General features: G+C 48.7%; 1 protein-coding gene across 2 annotated transcripts in view; it reads left to right on the forward strand.

The window, feature by feature from the left end:
- Positions 1-21,298, forward strand: part of LOC310756113 (LIM homeobox transcription factor 1-alpha-like) — an 86,307-nt gene that overhangs the window by 15,999 nt on the left and 49,010 nt on the right. The window contains exon 3 of one of the 2 annotated variants that reach the window (XM_083599798.1): positions 535-721. In XM_083599798.1, the coding sequence (XP_083455924.1) occupies positions 535-721 (187 nt within the window). Of the gene's footprint in view, positions 1-534; positions 722-11,340; positions 11,638-21,298 lie in introns of those variants that run through there. The other variant, XM_083599799.1, reaches the window with a different exon arrangement.

Genomic DNA, 21,298 nt, shown 5'->3' on the forward strand with positions numbered 1-21,298 from the left:
GGTTTTTTTGTTTTTTAAAACCACCTACTCTTACAGCTAATAATTTAAGAGTTGCCAGGAACAGATCTTTCAGCCTCCAATTGCCTGGGTAAAAATGAATATTTCTAGATTTTTCCTAAGTTAATGATGAGGGAGTTGGACCACCGTCCCTATGAAGGTCACTCCACAGTTGGGTTACCACTATTGAGAAGTATTGAATGTTCGAAACAACGGAATGACTTCAAAGTCACAGAATCCAAGTATGAACCAAACTGCAACATATAAGCTCCAACTATAGTGGGGGGGGGGGAGTACAATTATACAAGTTGCACCATTAGCATGCAGATTGTGGGTTCTTTTCAGCAATGAGTTCCTGGGACATGAACCACCCGAGTGTTCTGTTGCAGAAGCATCCCCAGGCAGGGTATCCCAGCAGGTCACGCCACAGACCCGCAACACCAGGCCTCCCTGTTTCTTTGTAAACTGTTCTCATTGATGAGGAGGACCTTTGAGTTTTGCAATTCATTGTTGTTGTTGTTGTTCCCTGCCATCAAGGCTCAGAGTCCAAAATGCGGGAGGTTTGTGCTGGCTGCAACACCCCGATCTCCGACCGCTTCCTCCTGAGGGTGAATGAGCGTTCGTGGCACGAAGGCTGCTTGAAGTGCGCCGCTTGCCTGCAGGCTCTCTCCGGCACTTGCTACTGTCGCAACCGGCAGCTGTATTGCAAGCATGACTATGAAAAGTAAGTGCCTGGCACCTTTTGATTTCTACCCCTGTGGCTTGGCAGAGCAGGCTGAGGTGGGGAATGGTCAAGGGAAAGATGGGCCCAAATAACTTTGTTACCTGGGCGGTCATTTCTGTAGTCACTAGTTAGTTAAATATCCACCGTCATAGTGGAACTGGGCAGGCATTGTCGTCCTATTGGCTGCCATGAACATTGCTGTGATGTCACAGAAGGTCAGAATAGTCCAGAGCTGGGCATCTAAGGGGGACGTGAAAGACCTCAGCACTGGAATTCTAGAGCCAAGTAATATGTTTCATTGAATTGTTGGTGCAAATCAGTTTATTTATTGTGGAGAGCTTTTGTCAGCTATTTTATGGTGTGGTTAAAGTTTGTATCACATGTAGGCTCAGAGACGTAATCTTTTCTTATCCAGTGGCATGATCTTATTGCCATGTGATAGGTGAATTGACTGTGAACAGGTTGCTAAAATCCATTATGAGATCAGGATTAAAGAACAACTGTGTATTCAGCTGCAAAATAAATCTAAATTCTGCAAACAGAAAATAAGTCATGCATGTTGAATATAATTGCTTTTTTAAAAACCTTATTTTTGGATAATTTATTCTGCTGCCTTGAACATGGTTTTTAAGGAACAGTTTGGCACACTGGGGAATAATGTGCATGTGGATGGCAGTAGGGCAAGGAGACACCCCCAGGCTTCACTGCCTGCCCAGGAGAGCCAGAAATACCCCCTTTCATTAACAAAAATGAAAAGGATAAAGTAGCATGATTCCATGTCAGACACACAGAGTCTGTGTTTGCACAGCAAACCCCTGGATTCATTAAATATATACAGGGTTGATGATAGCTAGCTAAGCGGTAGCACTGCATAGGCAGGGTGAATTATTAATGCCAGGACACAATGCTGGAACATGAGTCAGCACCAGAGTGATGCCACTGCAACTCAGAGAAAGGCAGCAGCTGCGGTGCAACAGCTTAAGGTGCCCAGACTCCGGGTGGAGCAATCAGCAATATTCATAGCAGGAATCCTGGGGTTGTTTGTTTTTCCTTTATGGGAGGGAAGGAAGACGGAGCACAGCGGAGCACAAGGAGTCTATTATTATTATTATTATTATTATTATTATTATTATTAGCTTTGTATATCGACTCTTCCCCTATATATATATATATATTTCTCTTTCTCTGTGTGTGTTTTTTTTGTAAATCTACCAAAGAATAAAATAAAATATAATCAGGATTAAGGGGTTGTCTCAGGACAGTGGAGGGTTATTGTATTTTTTATATTCTGTTGGGAGCCACCCAGAATGACTGGGGAAACCCAGCCAGATGGGTGGGGTATAAATAATAAATTATTATAATATGATGCTGCTGCTGATGCTGTGTGTGCTGTGTCCTGCTGGTGCCGCGGTGGTGGCCCTTGCCCTTCTTCTGATAGGAAATGCTCTGCAGGAGAAGACCCAAAAAAGGGGGGGTACAGAAGGGCCAGTTGGCGGGGAGTGAGCAATGCCCCTATTTTCATCTGAGGAATGTTGGAGGCTATACACCTTGTACATTTGAAAAAGGGTGTGAATTTGAGAACAAGCAATGCTTGTGCTTCCCTATACAGTCATACCTCAGGTTGAAGTTGCTTCAGGTTGAGTGCTTTCGGGTTGTGCTCCGTGGAACGTGTTACTTCTGGGTTTCGTCGCTCGCACATGCGCAGACAGTCGAAAAGACATCACGCACATGTGCAGAAGTGGCAAATCGCGACCCGCGCACGCGCAGACACAGGTTGCGTTCGCTTCAGGATGCGAATGGGGCTCCGGAACGGATCCCATTTGTATCCAGAGGTACCACTGTATGGTGTGGACATGTATGGTGTATGTATGGTGTGGACATGATCTCTTCTCCCACCCCGAGTTTAGATTGAGTGCTGTTTGGAGAAAGGACCTCTCGTTTTCTTCCCCCTTCACATTATCTGTAAAGTGCAATGAGCATTTACAATCATTAAAGATTATTGATATTTCTTTCCCCTATTCCCTGCAGGAAGACCTTTGCCAACCAGTTAATAAAACCAACCCGTTTTGCAAACGGCCTTGCAAAAACTCTGTTTTTATGGATTCCTAATGGAGGAATAGATAGCAACTTCAAAAACTAACAGGAAGCAGGGAGCTCCCCCTGCCCCGTTGCTTTTCCTTCAACACTTTAGCAATAGTGGGGGAAGCCTGTGCTGATTGCTCACGCTTAGCATGTTTTGGAATGATTAACCAGCCCTCCAGACCCATTACCTTCTGCTGCTGGGCCAAGTGTCAGGCCTGAGCATACAAGGCTGGAGGATTAGAGGGGGAGGATTAGATCTCCCAACAACACCGAGCTTTGATCGCAGCTGCAGAAATCAGAAAGCAACCAAACCAAACAAAGCCTCTTGGTCCACCGAGCTCCACACTCCTGTCCGTTACAGAGGAGTATCTCAGAGAGGGTACATACTTTGGGCTTTCTGCTTCAAGAGCTTCTCCAAAGCTTGCTCAGCAAGACCTGCCATGAACTCTCCCACCAAAACCTGAATTTTAGAACACAGGAAGTTGCCTTATACCGAGTCAGACCATCGTTCCATCTCCCTAGTTTACTGGCAACAAATCTCCAGCTCCAGCCGGAAATGTCTAGGGTTGAATCTGGGACGTTTTGTGCACAACCCCTGGTCTCTGCCAATGAACTTAGGCCCTTCCCTTATTCAGTTACGTTGCTCTGCAGCTGCACCCATGAGAACTGAATGGAACAGGAGAGTAATATTAAGCGTCAGTGAGCTGAAATCATTTATAGACAGCTGCCCATCCAAGGGTCCTAAACTCCTGTAGAAAATAAAGTTCCAACACTAAAGTGTTAAAAACAGACCAAATCAAGCAAATAGATACATAAAATCTAAATAAAATCAACAACAAACAATGATATTATCAGGGATGACAATAATAAATAAGGATACCACTAAGAGAAAGAATTCTCCAGACATCTTCTGCAGACTGTGGTGGGGGAAGAGAAAGCTGGACCTTAAGGCAGGAGTGGGGGATTGGATCTGGCCAAAGGGGCAGATTCAGAAGAAGGCAACTTTGGCAAGGGGGCAGAACATTCCACCTGACAGTCACATGACATCCTGCAATGTCAGGTGACTGAAATGTCAAAAGAAGAATCGGGAGTGCACTTAGCTCCTGAGTTGCCCCTTGCAGTCCTAGCTTGAATTGAAGCCAGGGCCACAAAGCAGCTAGTCAGGAAGAATTGCAAGATTGTCTTCCTGAGTCCTCCTTTTCAGTGGGTTGTCTTTCACTGAGACACAGCTTTCAGAAGTGGTCCAGTGCACTTGGGAGAGGTGGGAGCTGCCGGGTGTGAGCAGCCGTTGCCAAAAGCAGCACAACAGCAAAAGGCACCAAATTAAAACACTGCTTCACTCCAGCCAAAGTGTCAGTGCCTGTCCGTCAATGGAATGAATAAATGGATTTTCCAATCATAGCCATCGTAGCCGGATATGCTAGTTAGGTTTAGGGGTGCCAGACTCATATGGGTTGAAAGGAACATATTAAATAAAAGCAATGCATCCCAATGGCCGTTCTCTGCCATTTATTTTAATACATCCCTGGGCTGGAGAACCAAACTCCCTACCCAGCCAATACTTGTTCCTTTCTTCTTCACAGTAAAAGGCCTCTCAGTTGACAGATCTCTCATGCTCGTCCCTGCCATACCCAACACATGATAGAGGGGGAGGGTGCATAGCCTGTGCACACAGCAACAGATCATTCCATCTTCAGCACAAACAAATCGCATGGAGAGTTTCTTGATTAACTGCACATTTACAGGCCATAGTGGGAGAGGAGGCTCATGCGGATAGAGATGCAAGCAGCCATTGGAGAGAGCTGACCTCTTTACCTCTCTATTAAGCACATTGGAAGAATGTTAAGTAGTAGCTTGCATCAAGTGTGACAGGGATGCCGTGAAATGCACTGAGGACCCCTAGAAGGCCTGATAAACACTCACACATTGCTGTGCACCCCCTTTATGTTTGTTAGCTTTGTTTGAGGGTCTTTCCAGACTATTATTTTCATTATTTAACAGGAATATTTAACATTATTTAACAGGAAATTGGCAGCCCATCTTTGTCATTTCCCAGATGCAACCACGACCAGGGAGGGAGGGGGGAAACAATGGAGTATCATTGAAACAAATCTGGGAATCCAGTTCTGCCGGGGGTTGGCAGCCACAGCTTCTCCTGCTGATTTATGCCATCCACACTTCTGTTGACGGCTCCTTTGGCTGCTGTGAGAAGGATGACTTCAGGGAAGCCTCACAATCAGGAGGCAGGGGAGACAGACTAAAAGGAGATGGGGGCAAGACTAATCCAGAGAAGCTGTGGCAGTTTGGTTTCTCTCTTCGATCCATTGATTATGTACAAACTAAAGAGCAAATATTCGAGCTCCAGCAGGTCAACCGTCATGAATCCTCTGCTCAAGGCTGGATGCCTCCTAGGTCTCCTTCCCCTTCTCTCTGCTATCATCCTATAAGGACTGGCTGGAGTATTCTGCAAACTACATGGTGTGGTTGGTATGTTGCTTAATGGGTCTGACAAGACCTCTTGAGCTGATAGGCAAAGTCTCTGGATTTCCATCTGGCAGCCCCAAACAGATAACTATCAGTCATAGAGAAAGGGCTACTCACCTGCTTCCGAGGAATGCCTCTTCCATCTTCTCCTGGTGTCCCAGGAACTCATCCAAAGCACAGCAAGTGTGGGAAATTCATCTCCTTTACAGCGTAGAGCAGGGGTGAGGAACCTCTGGCCCGTAAGCCAATGGGAGGCAGTTTCCAAGCCTAGTCACCCTCTCGGGGGAATGTTTTGGAGGGGTGGGGCAGTTGTAGAAGGTGCACACTCTAGCTGAGTGCTATATGCAGGCTACCCAGGCAGATTGCCACCAGTAGACCTGAGAATGTCTCTGACCCTTTCAGCTGTGTTATGATGATGTCAGCACCTGTCCCCATGGCTACTGGTATGGCACAAATGTGGCGTGGCCACATGGGCCCACAATTCAAGTACAGTGGTACCTCGGGTTACATACGCTTCAGGTTACAGACTCCGCTAACCCAGAAATAGTGCTTCAGGTTAAGAACTTTGCTTCAGGAAGAGAACAGAAATCATGCTCTGGCAGCGCAGTGGCAACAGGAGGCCCCATTAGCTAAAGTGGTGCTTCAGGTTAAGAACAGTTTCAGGTTAAGAACGGACCTCTGGAATGAATTAAGTACTTAACCCGAGGTACCACTGTATTTAATTAAGCCAGCCCTCCAACATTTCTTAGATGAAAATAGAGACATTTCTACCCCCCCCCCCACAACTGACCCTCCTTGACCTCCCATTTTTTGTCAGTCCCCACCGCCACCCGCAAGCATTTTCACCACCACTTCACCAACAGGACACAGCCGACCTGAAAACCTCTTAATCCCAATTTTATTGGGATTGGACTCCAGCGCTCACCTCCTCAGCCAGCCTGGCCAATGGTCAGGGATGTGGGAGTTGGAGTCCAACATGCCCATCCTGGGAAAAAGAGACGAGTGGGGTGCCACAGGGTTCTGTCCTGGGCCTGTTGTTGTTCAACATGTTTAAAAATGGCTTGGATGAAGGAATTGAGGGGGTCCTCATTGCATTTGCAGATGACGCCAAACTGGGAGGGGTAGCTATTGATTGACGGATTGATTGATTGATTGATTGATTTAATGTGCCCTTCATGCAAGGATCATAGGGCAGTTTACAATATAAAAACACAAAAATACATAATATAGTTACAAAGAAAGACCCTCATTCCCCCACCCCCAGTTTAAAAGGCCACGATTGTTTTATTAGCCAAAGGCCTGAGAGAAGAGGAACGTCTTTGCCTGGCATCTAAAAATGTGTAGCAAAGGAGCCATTCCACAAGTGGGGAGCCACAGCACTAAGACCTGTTCTCATCTTGCTGCCTTCTGGACCTCTCACGGAAGAGGCATACAAAGAACAGTCTCATATGGTCAGTTCATATGGGGAGATTCAGTCCTTGAGGTACTGTGGTCCTGACCTGTTTAAGGCTGAAGAAACCAGGGGGTGTCCCCCTCCTGCTGTAACCAGCTCCCCTCCCCCCCAGTCTCCCAGAACATGAAGAGGATGGAGCAAAGAGAGACAAGACAAAGGACCTGGGGGTGGGAGAGTTAGGGAACTGTGGGAAGGAGGAGACCTTCGGTCCTCACAATTGCATCATTGGGGCAAGACCTACTGTGGAGAGTTACTGGGCTCAATGGGCCTGAGCTGTTTTGTTTCTTTGAATAAGGAGTTAACTTCGCTGGCACCTTGTGAGTCATTACTTACCTGGCCCTGGCACCTGCCTCTGACAGAACCTCTCTATTCTACCTTCGTCAGACCACACCTGGAATATTGAGAAGCTGGAATGTGTGCAGAGGATCGAGGTCTGGAAACCAAGCCTTACAAAGAATGGTTGAGGGCGCTGAGTATGTTTAGCCTGGATAAGAGGAGACAGAGAGGAGATATGAGAGCCATCTTCCAATATCTAAAGGGCTATCATGTGGAAGATGGAGCAAGCTTGTTTTCTGTTGCTTCAGAGGGTAGAACCCAAACCAATGGATTCAAGCTACAAGAAAGGAGACTCCAACTAAACATCAGGAATAATTTTCTGATCATAAGAGTGGTTCAACAGTGGAATGGATTCCCTTGGGATGTGGTGGACTCTCCTTCATTGGAGGTGTTTAAGCAGCAATTGGATGGTCATCTGTCATGGATACTTTAGTTGAGGTTCCTGCATTGCAGGGGGTTAGACTAGATGACCCTTGGGGTACCTTCCAACTCCACAATATTATGAACTTCTGGAAGGCCACAGGCTCCCTACCCCCTGCTCCACAGCCTGTGTTTTGTGCAGTAATGACCTTGGAGTGCCATGAATGGCCGTGGTTTCACATATGAACACTCCATTGCAGGGAAGTTCCAACAAAACCACGGATTCAACCCATAGCATGTGCTCACTGAAGCTGAAAAGTGCAGAAGAACCTTCTGAAGGGGGCAATAACAGTTGTTTTGAAAGGGGAAGAGCTGAGGTCCTCCTTTGGCAGCAGGCCCTGCTGGGAACGGAAATGTAGACATAGTACACACGAGACTTTGGGGAAGTTTTTGGGAAGACATCATGTAACATTATTCAGGAGAGCTTTCCGAGTCTTGGCAGTCTCCTTGAAAAGTTCCCCCTTAACGGTCCAAATCTTATCTCTTTCTTCTGAAGAGAGAGAAAGAGAGAACAACCTCCTCCCCAGCCACTGACGCAAAGCTTTGTCAGCAGAGCTGGACGGGAGTAATAAAAATACCAGCATTTGCCCATTTCCTAGTGATGCATTGCCAGAGGTCGAGAGAGAGAGAGAGCGAGAGACCTATAAGCAAGCAATGAACAGGGCTTGGGCTGCCTCCCTGTTTAAAGTAGCCTTTGCAGGAAAGGAGTTGGGAGTTGTAATGGGTCATAAATCGAACACAAGTCTGTGATGCTGATGAAAGAAAATGCAGGGGATGTTCTGGGGGTGTTTCATTCAAGCTCCAGACTGACTAGTGTCTTGGGCTGCACACTTTAAGAAAGATGTAGACAGATTGGGTGCGGAAGCAACAAAGGCGATAACAAGGTTTAGGCTGCTAAAGAGAGACTTTTGAAGGAACCTGGACCTGGATTTGCACATTAACTTTGTCTAGTATGGAATTGCCATTGCTGATCCCCCTAGGATTCATAGGTACCAGTAGTCTTTCCCAAGCTAATACGTGATTCTCTTGTCCCCTCCACTGATTCATACAACAACCTTAAAGAAATGTACTGCATTAAATTGAAGCTGGGTTTCTAGGAACGTTCAGATTATTGAACTGATATTTCTCAGTGGTACGGCAAGTGACTGTAATATGGCTCATTGCATTCTTAACAAAAATTGTTAGGGAAAATGTCCAGTGAGGACATGGTTAAGGAAGCAAAGGCAGTGCTGTTTTCTGGGGGGACTCAAGGGTATGCTGTACCAGCACCTCCCCCCCAAAAAAATATTACAAATGTGGCACTTATGGTAACAACTTCATGGTGAGTACTGGCACCTTTTTCCCCTCCAAGAAAAGCACTGGACATAGGTTATGTTACCATATTCAACCAAGCAAATTTGATGTGCCAAAATCTACAGCAAAAGCCAATTTGCCTTGAGCCTTCTATGTTAGAAGGAGTTGTGTGAATTGGCCCTCAAACTGTGGGTTGTATCCTATACTTGTGCAACAGAATTTTCCCTTCTTCTCCTCCACCTATGAATGCTGCTCTTTGTTCATATTAAAGGTTGTGTTCTCTTTAGTGCATTTTGCTGTTAAAGGTAAAGGTACTCCTGACCGTTAGGTCCAGTCGCGAACGACTCTGGGGTTGCGGCGTTTATCTCACTTTACTGACTGAGGGAGCCAGTGTTTGTCCACAGAGAGTTTTTCCGGGTCATGTCGCCAGCATGACTAAGCCGCTTCTGGCAAACCAGAGCATCGCACAGAAATGCCGTTTACCTTCCCACCAGAATGGTTCCTATTTATCTACTTGCACTTTGGTGTGCTTTCAAACTGCTAGGTTGGCAGTAATTTTGCTGTTAGGTCACCACATTTGGCTCACTTGTAGGTTTGGTTTTTGAAGACTTCCTCAGTTTCCCAGTGCAAATGTATTAGCGTGTGCCTGCAACAGTGTTAGGGGCAGTTTAAATGCTATAGCCCTTGCACTTAAAGGTAGGTGGAGATATAGGATTGCAGCCTAAATGTACAATTACTTGCATTGCAAACATTCTACAATAATAGCATTCATTCACAGAAAACAGAAAGTGTTGCTGGGGCTTCAAAGGATTCTGACCGTGGCTGATGAAGAGGGTCTCTGCCACTCTCACTTTGAGGAAATTGTTGGAATGAAAATTATGAGTGGCTGCTGGGGATGGGGAAGAAATTATATTCAGATCATGTTTAAAGGTGAAGCTCCCTAATTCGCACTTTCTGAAACAAGACAAGAACCACAACGCAACAGTCCTTAGAAATTCTCACTTCTCTGAATATTGCAATGCAGTTCTCAAGCAAAGTAATGGGAACAAAAATCCATATGCTGAGGGAACGTGTGCATAGAAATGCAGAAATGCAAAAATAATATGCAGAAAGGCATTATGGGGGGAATTGCTTTGCAAAAATGTGCATTTTAGACAAAATTGCATAAAATTTGTTTATGAGGAGAAAGTTTTACAACTAGCAAAAATAAGAGACCAAAATATGAAATGTTTGTGGAAAAGTGGAGACCTATTTCATAGCCAAATGAAATCGCTCGGTGCTTCCCAGCCGTCTGTGATTTGCCTTGCCACTGCCACCTTTCTGGTGTTGCCTGGGGACCCTTTGGGCTGCAGGGAACCGGGTGCCACCTTCATCGTCCAAGTCTTGCGCAAGCAGATTCCTCTGGGGAGCCCACAACAGGACAGGAGGGCAACAGCCCTCTTTCCAGAGGGCTCCAATCCTGGTGGGTGTGTGGCGTATCAGCACCATGACTAATAGCCCTCTCTCCTCAGTGAATTCGTCAAATTACCTTTGACACCATCTCTACCTAAACTGGTGGCTGTCACCCAGTAGCAGCCAGTGGGGAGGCACTGGTGTGGTTCTGTTGCTGTCCCAGCTTCCCAATTTACCAAGAGGGAGGTTGGAGGTGCTGAGTGTGGTGGCAGAGGCCCTCCAGCTGCTGCTACTGCTGTCATCATCACATCTTGAGGCAGTGCGTTCCATGGTTTAAATATGTCCCCTGTAAAGAAGTGTTTCCCTTTGTCTGTCCTGGGTTTTCTGCCAACCAGCTGCATTGTATGGCTGGTGTTATGAGGGGGAAGAAGTTGCTGTCTGCTTTCCCTATGCCATGCATAATTGTGCAGACCTCTGTCACATCCTCCCATGACTTGCCATTTTCCTCAACTTATCATGCTGATCATCTGCTTGGGGGGGAACAAGAGGGATTTGGTGCACCTGCTCCCTCCTTCTGCCCCTGGAAGAGATTCCTAGTGCTCATGCCAATGACCAGAGCTGAGTGTGCTATGGGACAAGGCATGTGCAGGATCAGGTACTGGGGCTCCAGTGTCTGTTTCCAGGAGAAAGCTTTTGTGTGCTATGCACTGCTAGATATGTCTCTCATAAAAACTTATTCTAGATATCATACCAATTGGGTGATGCCTATAGATTATTGGGGGGGGTGGCCTTATGTTGCTTTTCTTGTGGATTGACTTGAATTTGGATACAAATTGTGAAGTGAAGAATATGTTGTGTGCGGTGCTGCTTTACTCCACGGGGGGAAACAATGATTCCATCATGGGGAAAATCCAGTCATTCTATAACTACTTTCTCCCTCTTGCTTGGTAAGTGGAATTGCAGAACTGTGTAGTATGCTTGCATTTGCAAGCTGCTCTCTGGACTTTCAGGCCTAGAGATGTCTTTTTCCTCCATCTGCTCACTGGTCTTTCTAACTAGAGATATGCCTGGGCTCTTCTGCACTCAAAGCATGTGCTCTACCTCTGAGCTATTATAGTCTCTCACAGCTCTTGGCTTGGATACCAGTTTTTGGTGTGGGGGTGTGTGTGCGCGCACACACAAATATATTCATCCACAAGATGTTTCCCTGCGCTGCTCATGCGCTAGCCAGGATGAACCAGGTTCGAGCCAAGTTCACCCTGGATGAGCAAATCATCTCCACATGGGACAGGCGGGAAGGGAGGAGGCTCCTTGGCAGCAGAGTCCGCCATTCAGGTCCTTCCTGACAGCTCCTCAGCTTCCCCCGCCTCTGCCTGCCATGCCATGAAAACAGACTTCAAAGCCAAGCAAGGGCGTCCAGGATGGAGGAGCTGCAATCACTTTATCATGGGGCCAGGCAAGCACATTTCCTCCCCTTCTGAATCAGGATTTACGGGGCAGGTGCCCAGAGGCAGTGGCCAAGATTGTTGTGAGCAGAGCAGGGAGGCCGGGTGGACTTGAAGGCGGGGGGCAGGGCAGGGGGGGAGTCAGAGGCACCCAAAGCTTTGGAAGTCCAGGACCGGAGAACAACATCCATCTTCTTTCTTAACATTTCATCTCAGCAGCAACAGGCTTCTCCTTCCCCCGCAACCAGCTGCAGCTGTCAGCTTATCTCTCCCCCTAAAACATTTCCCTCGCCTTGCAAAGAAAGCCTTTTAAAAACAAATGGTTTGTGGAGCTGCACTCCTTTCATGAAGAGAGGCTGGTTAGGGAAGAGCTGTGGATCCATGACAGAGCACAGGCTTTTCACAGAGGAAGTCCCCAGTTCAGACCCCAGGTAGGGGGGCAAAGACACCTCTCCAAAACCCTGGGGAGCTCTTCCCCACAGTGCCACCGAGATCCAGCGCAAGGAACCTTTGGCCCTGCAGATGTTGCTGAACTACGGCTGCCGTCAGACCCAGCAAGCAGGCCTGTTATGTACTGAGTTGAATAGGATCCAAACTGCAGCAGTCTGATTGGTCCTAGAACAATAGGATCCAAAAGGCAGCAGTCTGATTGGTCCTAGAACAATAGGATTCAGAATGCAGCAGTCTGATTGGTCCTAGAACAATGCAGCAGTATGATTGGTTGGCAGGAACCACCCAATCATGCTCCAGATAGAAGTGAATCCACAACCTGATTGGCTTACAGTAGAATTCCGGAATTAGCCAATCATGTGCAGCCCATTGTGTAAATAATGTATATAAAGCAGATACTTTGAGGGGACTTTCATTCATTCCTCCTCACCACTATGAGCTGAATAAAGAGCATGAAATCACTTTGCGACTCTGAGTATATTTCACTGGCAACGAAGGTGGGATCCCGCTGAGCTGACTGCCACACACAGCACCGCAGCACCGCCACCTGCCGCACCGCTGCCTCGCACCGTGTATCCAGGCTTCAGCTCCGGGACACAAGGAACTCAGAATGGCAACCGACAGCAGCTTCTCGCCGTTCAACCCAGCATCTGGAGACTGGGAAGCGTACGCCTCCCGTTTCACCTTCCTCCTAGAAGCCAAAGGGGTCATCGATGAAGACGACGCCAAGAAGAGGGCAATATTCTTCAGCGTCTGTGGAGAGGAGACGTTTGAAATCGCCCGGGCTCTCCTTGCACCTGAAGATGTTGCTACTGTTCCATACAAAACAATAATGGAACAGCTGAAGGGGCACTTTTCGCCACAGCCCTCAGTGGTGGCTCGTCGAAATGCCTTCTACGCAAAGCGGCAAGCCCCTGGGGAAACCATAACTGGGTTTGTGACCTCTCTCCGCCAAGCTGCCCAGTTCTGCAACTTCTCAGAGCTGGAGAACATGCTTCGTGACCGCCTCGTCGGTGGCCTGAAGGATGAGAAGCTGCAACGACGCCTCTATGCTAAGAAGAACCTAACGTTCCAGGTCGCTCTGGAGGAGGCCCTGGCAACGGAAGCTGCCGAGAGGTCGACACAAGAGGCACGGCCGAGCCAGCCGTCCCAACCGAGGGTCCACCACGAAGACCTCACCGACGACTCAGGATCCAACAGGGAGGAGGTGCACCGAGTACAGCAGCGCACTCAAGCAGCCCACGTACCACAGCTGCCTCGACGAGAAGGAGGGAACTGCGCAAGCTGTGGAGAAAGTCACGAGAGGAGGACCTGCCGTTTCCGCAACGCAGAGTGCAGGCAGTGCAGAAAATTGGGACACATTGCCCTGGTGTGTCGGGCTCGGCCCACCCGACGCCAGGCATCAGATGACCAATCCAAGAGCCCCAGGTCCCGGGGCCCAACGCACCAAGGCAACTCGACGGAGCTCACGGACTTCCAGGTATACCAGTTGCCCCACCCCAACGTAGAGAAAATTTATGTAGAGGTACAGATAGAGGGGGCCCCATGCCGCATGGAGCTTGACATGGGTTCAACTCTATCCATAATCTCGGCAAGGACCTTAAGGAAACTGTGTCCTACTGGGGGTCCCAAACTCAGGCCGGCTCCATTCACCCTCCGGGACTTACAGAAACGTAAGGTCCCCACAATGGGGGTGGGGACCTTCAGGGTGCAGTACCGAGGGCGGACGCGGCAACTGGACTTGCTTGTGGTCAAGGGCCCCTACATTAGCTTACTGGGATTGGCATGGTTTGGACCACTGGGGCTAGCCGTCACCGGGGTGAACCACACTACCTTACAAGTGGACGTGGATGCCATATGCAAGGAATTTCCAGGGGTTTTCGATGGGAAATTGGGACAGTATACGGGCCCCCCCATTGCTCTACAGCTTGACCCCACAGTACGACCGGTCAAGCTCAAGGCCCGCCGGGTCCCGTTCGCCCTGAAACCCCGTATAGACGAGGAATTGGACCGACTCGTGGAGCAAGGAGTGCTGGAGCCGGTGCCTAATGCCCCCTGGGAAACCCCAATCGTCACACCCGTCAAGCCTAATGGTTCGGTCCGCATCTGCGCAGACTACAAATGTACCATAAACAAGGCCCTCACAGCCCATGCATACCCAGTGCCAGTGGTCAGCCATGTCCTTGCTACCCTGGCTGGGTCGAAAATTTTTGGCAAGCTGGACCTGGCCCAAGCATATCAACAGCTGCCAGTAGATGAGGCCACAGCAGAGGCACAGACGATTGTGACGCACAGAGGAGCGTTCAGGGTAAAGCGACTGCAATTCGGTGTCAGCGTGGCACCAGGCATATTCCAGAATCTAATGGACTCTCTCCTTAAAGGGATTCCTGGTGTCACCCCCTTCTTCGATGATGTGTTGATTGCCGGGCCCACACCCGAGGAGTTTGAGGACCGCCTCCGCACCGTTCTGCACCGTTTCCAGACGGCGGGTCTCAAGGTGAAGCGGGAAAAATGTCTACTAGGAGTGCCTCAGGTGGACTTTCTGGGATTTATGGTGGACGCAGAAGGGGTCCACCCAACTGGGGACAAGGTACGGGCCATTTGTGATGCCCCAGCGCCCAAGAACAAGACTGAACTTCAGGCCTTCTTGGGACTATTGAACTTTTACCATTCCTTCCTTCCCCACAAGGCGGCGGTAGCGGAGCCCCTACACAGACTCCTGGACAAGCGGGCCCCTTGGGTGTGGGGCCAGCGCCAGGAGGCCGCATTCCAGGCAGTCAAGGACTTGCTTGTCTCAAACTCGGTCTTGGCACACTTCAACGAGAGGCTGCCGGTGGTGCTAGCATGCGACGCCTCACCCTATGGCATTGGCGCTGTCCTGGGACACCAACTCCCGGATGGAAGAGAGGTACCGGTGGCATACTTTTCCCAGACACTCAACACAACCGAGCGGAACTACTCGCAAATCGACAAGGAGGGTCTGGCAATCGTGAAGGGAGTAAAAAAATTCCATGATTTCTTGTATGGGCGGCCCTTCACCGTGGTGACTGACCACAAGCCGTTGCTTTGGCTTGTTTGCCCCCGAAAAGCAGACCCCCCAAGTGCTGTCTCCTCGTGTCCTCAGGGCAATTTTCCTTGCCAGCTACCAGTATGCACTGATTCACCGCCCTGGGAAGGCGATGGGCCATGCGGACGCCCTCAGCAGGCTACCACTACTGGAAACAGGCCCCGACCCAGCACCTGCACAAGAGGTTATGAGCCTGGAGCTGCTTCCCGAGCGCCCCATTCAGGCACAAGAAGTTGCACACCATTCCAAGAAAGATAGGGTCATCTCCCGGGTCCTGGACTGGGTGTGGAGGGGATGGCCCAGCAGCAGCCCCGGGCCAGAATTCGCCGGCTACATAACCCGCAAACATGAACTGTCGGCCCACAAGGGGTGCCTGTTATGGGGAAGCAGGGTCGTTGTTCCCCAGCCCCTCCGCAAAAGGGTCCTCACAGCCCTACACGAGACACACCCAGGGGTAGTAAGAATGAAGGCCCTTGCCAGGAGTTACGTGTGGTGGCCGGGGATCGACGGAGAGATAGAGGCCTGGGTCAAACACTGCCAGGCCTGCCAAGAATCCCGCCCAGATCCCCCAAGGGCCCCAGTCCAGTCCTGGGAGTCCACCCAAGCACCATGGTCACGCCTGCATGTGGACTTCGCTGGCCCCTTTCAGGGGAAAACATTCTTCATAGTGGTGGACTCCTACACCAAATGGCTGGAAGTCGCACTGGTACCGTCCACTTCTACATCCGCAGCCATCCGGGTACTACGCAGGCTGTTTGCAACCCATGGGCTCCCTGACACTCTCGTCTCAGACAACGGGACTGCATTTACGTCAGGAGAATTCCAAACCTTCACAGCGCAGAATGCCATCCGCCACATCCGTTCGGCGCCATTCCACCCTGCCACCAATGGCCAAGCAGAACGCATGGTGCGGACCACCAAGGACACCCTTCGCCGCATGACGCAAGGGGATTGGGAGTACCGCCTTGCCACATTCCTTCTAGCACAGCACAGCACCCCCAGCTCAACGACTGGCCGGAGCCCCGCTGAACTACTAATGGGTCGGCACCTTGCAATCAGATTAGACCGCCTTCACCCCGATAGAGCTCAGGATGAGGTAGTGGTGGGGGAAGGCAGGAACCCCCGGACCTTCGAGGCCCAGGACCCAGTGTACGCAAAGAATTTTGGGGCAGGCCCTGCATGGGTACCCGCCACAGTCACCAGGGTCACTGGCCCCGTGTCGTACAAGGTGCTAACAGATGGGGGGCAATGCTGGCGCCGCCACTGCGACCAGATACGGCGACGATTCCCGGGAGAAAACCAGCAGGAGGAGGACAGGTCAGAGGAGTCCCAAGGGAACAGTGGGGCAGTGAGGCCCATAGAGCAGCAAGGGCAAGCAGGAGAGGCAGAATCAGTAAATACAGAGAGGACCCGTGAGGCCGAAAGGACACCGGAACCAGAACCACGACTGAGCGAGCCGGTTGCGCCAGACCATACAGCCCCATCACAGCCAGCATCCTTGGAACACGAGCCAGAACCTGAACCCCGGACCAGGGAACACCACAGGCCGCAACACACACGTAGGCCGCCGGCATACCTTGAGGACTATGAATGCGACCTCCCGGGCAGGACTGGAACTTAGAGGGGAGGGGTGTTATGTACTGAGTTGAATAGGATCCAAACTGCAGCAGTCTGATTGGTCCTAGAACAATAGGATCCAAAAGCCAGCAGTCTGATTGGTCCTAGAACAATAGGATTCAGAATGCAGCAGTCTGATTGGTCCTAGAACAATGCAGCAGTATGATTGGTTGGCAGGAACCACCCAATCATGCTCCAGATAGAAGTGAATCCACAACCTGATTGGCTTACAGTAGAATTCCGGAATTAGCCAATCATGTGCAGCCCATTGTGTAAATAATGTATATAAAGCAGATACTTTGAGGGAACATTCATTCATTCCTCTTCACCACTATGAGCTGAATAAAGAGCATGAAATCACTTTGCGACTCTGAGTATATTTCAAGGCCAATGGCCAGGGATGGTGAGATATGTGGTCCAGCAGCATCTGAGAGGCCCAAGGCTCCCCACACCTGATCTAAATGGTCTGACTCAGTACCAGGCAGCTTCCTGTGTCCTTAACCAGGATAATGATAGGCAGAGGAGGAGGGGGCCCTTGTCTTGGTGTTCTCATATGGGTGGGAAATACATCAAATTCCGTTTTCAGAAACATTATTACTCTAGCACAATAAGCTACATTGCACACAACTTTCTACTACATATGAAGAATATTGTGGCACCTTTAAGATTGGTGCATTTATTGTGGCAACTTTCTCCAACAGTGAAAGGGAGACTCCAGAGTGAAACAGCTAAACAGATAACACAGTTTGATGATGTTAGTTTTGAGCTTGTATAGGGAGCATGGTCTGGATTCAGCTTTGTAGTTCTATTAGCGGAAGCCAGCACAAGGACTCCTGCGAAGGCAGTGGCTCTTCCTCCGCCCACCTCCTGGTGTGTGCTTGCCTACATTGGGAGAGATCTAACACAAGAGACTTCAAATCTACCTAACCATGCCAAGTGAGGATAGGACCATCTCCCTAGGCTTTTGTTCTACCTGAAGAGCTGAAGATGCTTGTTTACTAAGCATTGACTCGCACCTGACATTGCTGGAGCCTGGGAACCCCATGGAAGGGGCCGCTGTCATGGCTGCAGGTGCAGGTGTGTGGGTGCACCTGAACAGGTATGTGCATTCCCAGCTGGGGGGGGGGGGGAGAGACAGAGGCAGCTTGAATTCAACCAGAGAAAGAAAAGAATTCTGGATGTTTTGAGCTGCCTGCCAAGCAGCAGCCTTGGAGAGGTTGGGGAAACTGCTGCTGGAGAGGGCAAATCTGTCCACATTGGTTTCTCTCAGTGTCTCATTTTTTCCGGCCATCAGTTCATTTCTCTTCATTTACATATCAGTAATCAAATTTTCTTTTTTTTAAATTCCTTGTAAAAAATCATGTATTTTAGAGTAAATTTATCCTAAAGCACACATTTCTGTACGTAATTTTGCCTAATTTAGACATTTTTGCAATGCAATATTATGCATTTTTGTAAGTTATTTTCACCAGTGTATGCATTCTTATGTATGCTTTACCCCAGTATATGCATTTTGTACACATGGCCCAGCTGGAAAACCACTGCAAAATTTAGAGAAGTGCAGATTTCCAAAGCCAGCTGTATTTCAGTTCACTTACTGCTTCAGAAATTGTGAATTAAGCAGGTTCACCTTTGGAGGTTAACTGAATTCTCCCCCATCCCTACCTGCTGCCACGTTTGGGAACTATTTGAAGACTGTTTCTCCCTCTCTGGAGGAGCTTCGCTGCCTGCTCAACCTGCAAATAGCGCGCCTGCTCAACTCCCCCCTCCCCTTCCCTCGCCCTTCCTTCTTTCCTCAAAGGAAGGGAAGGCGCAACACATTGTTCTCCTTCCTATTTCATCCTCACAACAATCCTGTGAGGTAGGTTAGGCTGCAATCCTGGCCCAAGATCACCCAGCAAGCTTCATGGCTGAGTGGGGATTTGAACCCTGGTCTCCCAAGTCCGAGTCCTACTCTCTCACTATTGCACCACACTGCCTCTCAGGCATTAGGAACCTTCCGTGACCACAATCCAATTCAGAAAGTTAAGCACACTTAAGCCCACTGAACTATTGGCGTTAATTGCCCTTAACTGTGCTGCATTGGGACCCATACAACTCCTGTACTCACAAAAAGCTGACCACAGACTTTCCTAATGCTTGGCGGGGAATGGAGAAGCATGAAGCGATACACTTTGTTAGCAAACACAAGGCACTGTTTGCCTCTTGGCTCAGTCAAAATGGGAGCAGAGGGGCATTTCGTGGCAACAGCAATCTTTTTAATTGTACTCTGGGCCCATCTGAATATTCTGTTTATTTTCTTTTATTTTTTGCCATGATTATGAAGTTTGTGTTTTAATGTTCTGGGCTGTGTCAGTTTGGGGAATGGTGTGAACAAAGAGAGAGATAAAGCTTGCCTAATTAACACCATTAATCATAAGCTGGGTGGAGGGGTGGGGGAGATGTATTTTCCCCCCTCTTGTGTCAATGTGAAAGGAAGACAGTCTGAGACATGAGAAGATCTGGATTACTACTATCTGGTAAAGGGAGTTGGCAATAGGAGCAAATTCACTGGCTCAATGGGTCCCTTGTTAAAGTTAAAAGCAGCAGCAGCCACAACCAAGGAGTCCTCCACCCTGTGAAGCCACTGGTGCCTCGTTGTCAGAGCATCATAACACTTTCCCACTGCTGTCCAGAGCATAGCAAGTTAGTCCCGGCTCAAATCAGCTGTGCATGCATGAGTGGCCATAAGTTCCATGTTCCATGTCAGCTCATAATTGCACATTATAATGCAGCAAAGCAGCAAATGTCTCAAGTTCTCCGGAATCTGTATGGGGCTAAACAGAAGTCACTCAAAGCCTCAGAAGTCATCACCGAAAGGCAGCCCAGCCCAGCCTCTGTCCCCAAAGGTGCTAATTCCATGCATACAGCACTGCGCACATGCACTTGGACAAATCAAGATGTACAACTCGATCCCAGATCTGCACAGTGCAGCATGTCACAATGAGTGTCTCCACTGGTGCCATCATTTCACAGCTGACAATAGGGACACATTTATGTGCTGGTGTAGCACTGCATTTTGGTGAAAGGAGGTCAGGGAGTTACTGAGAAGCATATTGTTGTGTAGCAAATGTATTTATGGAAAGGCATTGGCCAAGAAGGGAGGAAAAAACCCCTTTGCTGAGGGGCTGGACTCAGAAGGCTTGGCACACCTTGCTTATGTGTAAAATCAATGCAGTAGCATGTGTGCATCAGAGAAGGCAGAATCCTATTCAGGTATTTACAGAAAAACTGGTGGCTGTTTATTCCTTACTGGGACAGAAAATGTACACCTTTTAGGGGGTGGGCCAGGTTCAAATCCTTGCTCATCTGAAAAGTTAACAGGTTGGTCTTGGTTCAGGTATTCTCTATTAGCCTAACCTACTATAGCACAAGGATGTTGTGAGGAAACAGGAGAAGACCGTATGTCCCACATTGAACTGTTGGGAGAAAGGGTGAGATTAAAAACACACACCATTGTTTTATTACAGTGGTACCTCGGGTTACATATGCTTCAGGTTACAGACTCCGCTAACCCAGAAATAGTACCTTGGGTTAAGAACTTTGCTTCAGGATGAGAACAGAAATCGTGCTCCGGCGGCGCGGCAGCAGCAGGGGGCCCCATTAGCTAAAGTGGTGCTTCAGGTTAAGAACAGCTTCAGTTAAGAATGGACCTCCGGAACGAATTAAGTACTTAACCCGAGGTACCACTGTAATTCACAACATTGCCTAGAGACAACCAGATCAGACCTGCTATGAAGCTGAGGTTCATTTTGCACATGCCCCATGGAGATTTAGAGAATTCAAATAATCTAGGAACTGTGAGACATTTGCAGATCAGACTTTGGGTGGATTGTCCCTACTTGTAGCCACGTCTGGAGCCAGGAGGGCATCTGGGCCAAAACTTGGGTAGAGAAAACCTCTGGCTGTATCCCACAACTGAGGGCTCCTCCAGATGACTTGTTTATTGAGCATTCATCCTGCTTTGCTTTTACAAAGGTTCAATCACATCCAGTCTTTATTGAATGTTTGTTCTGATTTGTTTGTGGGGCACTTGCACAACAATCCTGATCTGCTTGCAAGATGTTTACAAGTCTTCCAGGTGGCCTTTCCTTCATCCCACACTTTCCCAGGCATCGCCCATCACTTTCCAAACCATAAAAAGTCCAATTCTTTTTCAGAGCTGATTTGTTGCACTGGGGCAACAGAGCCCTATTTTTATTATTATTATTATTATTATTATTATTATTATTATTATTATTACCTCACCCATCTGGCTGGGTTTCCCCAGCCACTCTGGGCGGCTCCCAACAGAATATTAAAAACACAATAAAACATCAAACATTAAAAGCTTCCCTAAACAGGGCTGCCTTCAGAGGTCTTCTAAACATCAGATATTTGTTTATTTCCTTGACATCTGATGGGAGGGCATTCCATAGGGTGGGCACCACTACCGAGAAGACCCTCTGCCTGGTTCACTTTAAAATTTCACTTTAAAATACACAAACCTAAAGTTCTGG

The sequence above is a fragment of the Podarcis filfolensis genome, assembly GCF_964270895.1.
Source record: "Podarcis filfolensis genome assembly, chromosome: 2".
NCBI classification, from domain to species: domain Eukaryota; kingdom Metazoa; phylum Chordata; class Lepidosauria; order Squamata; family Lacertidae; genus Podarcis; species Podarcis filfolensis.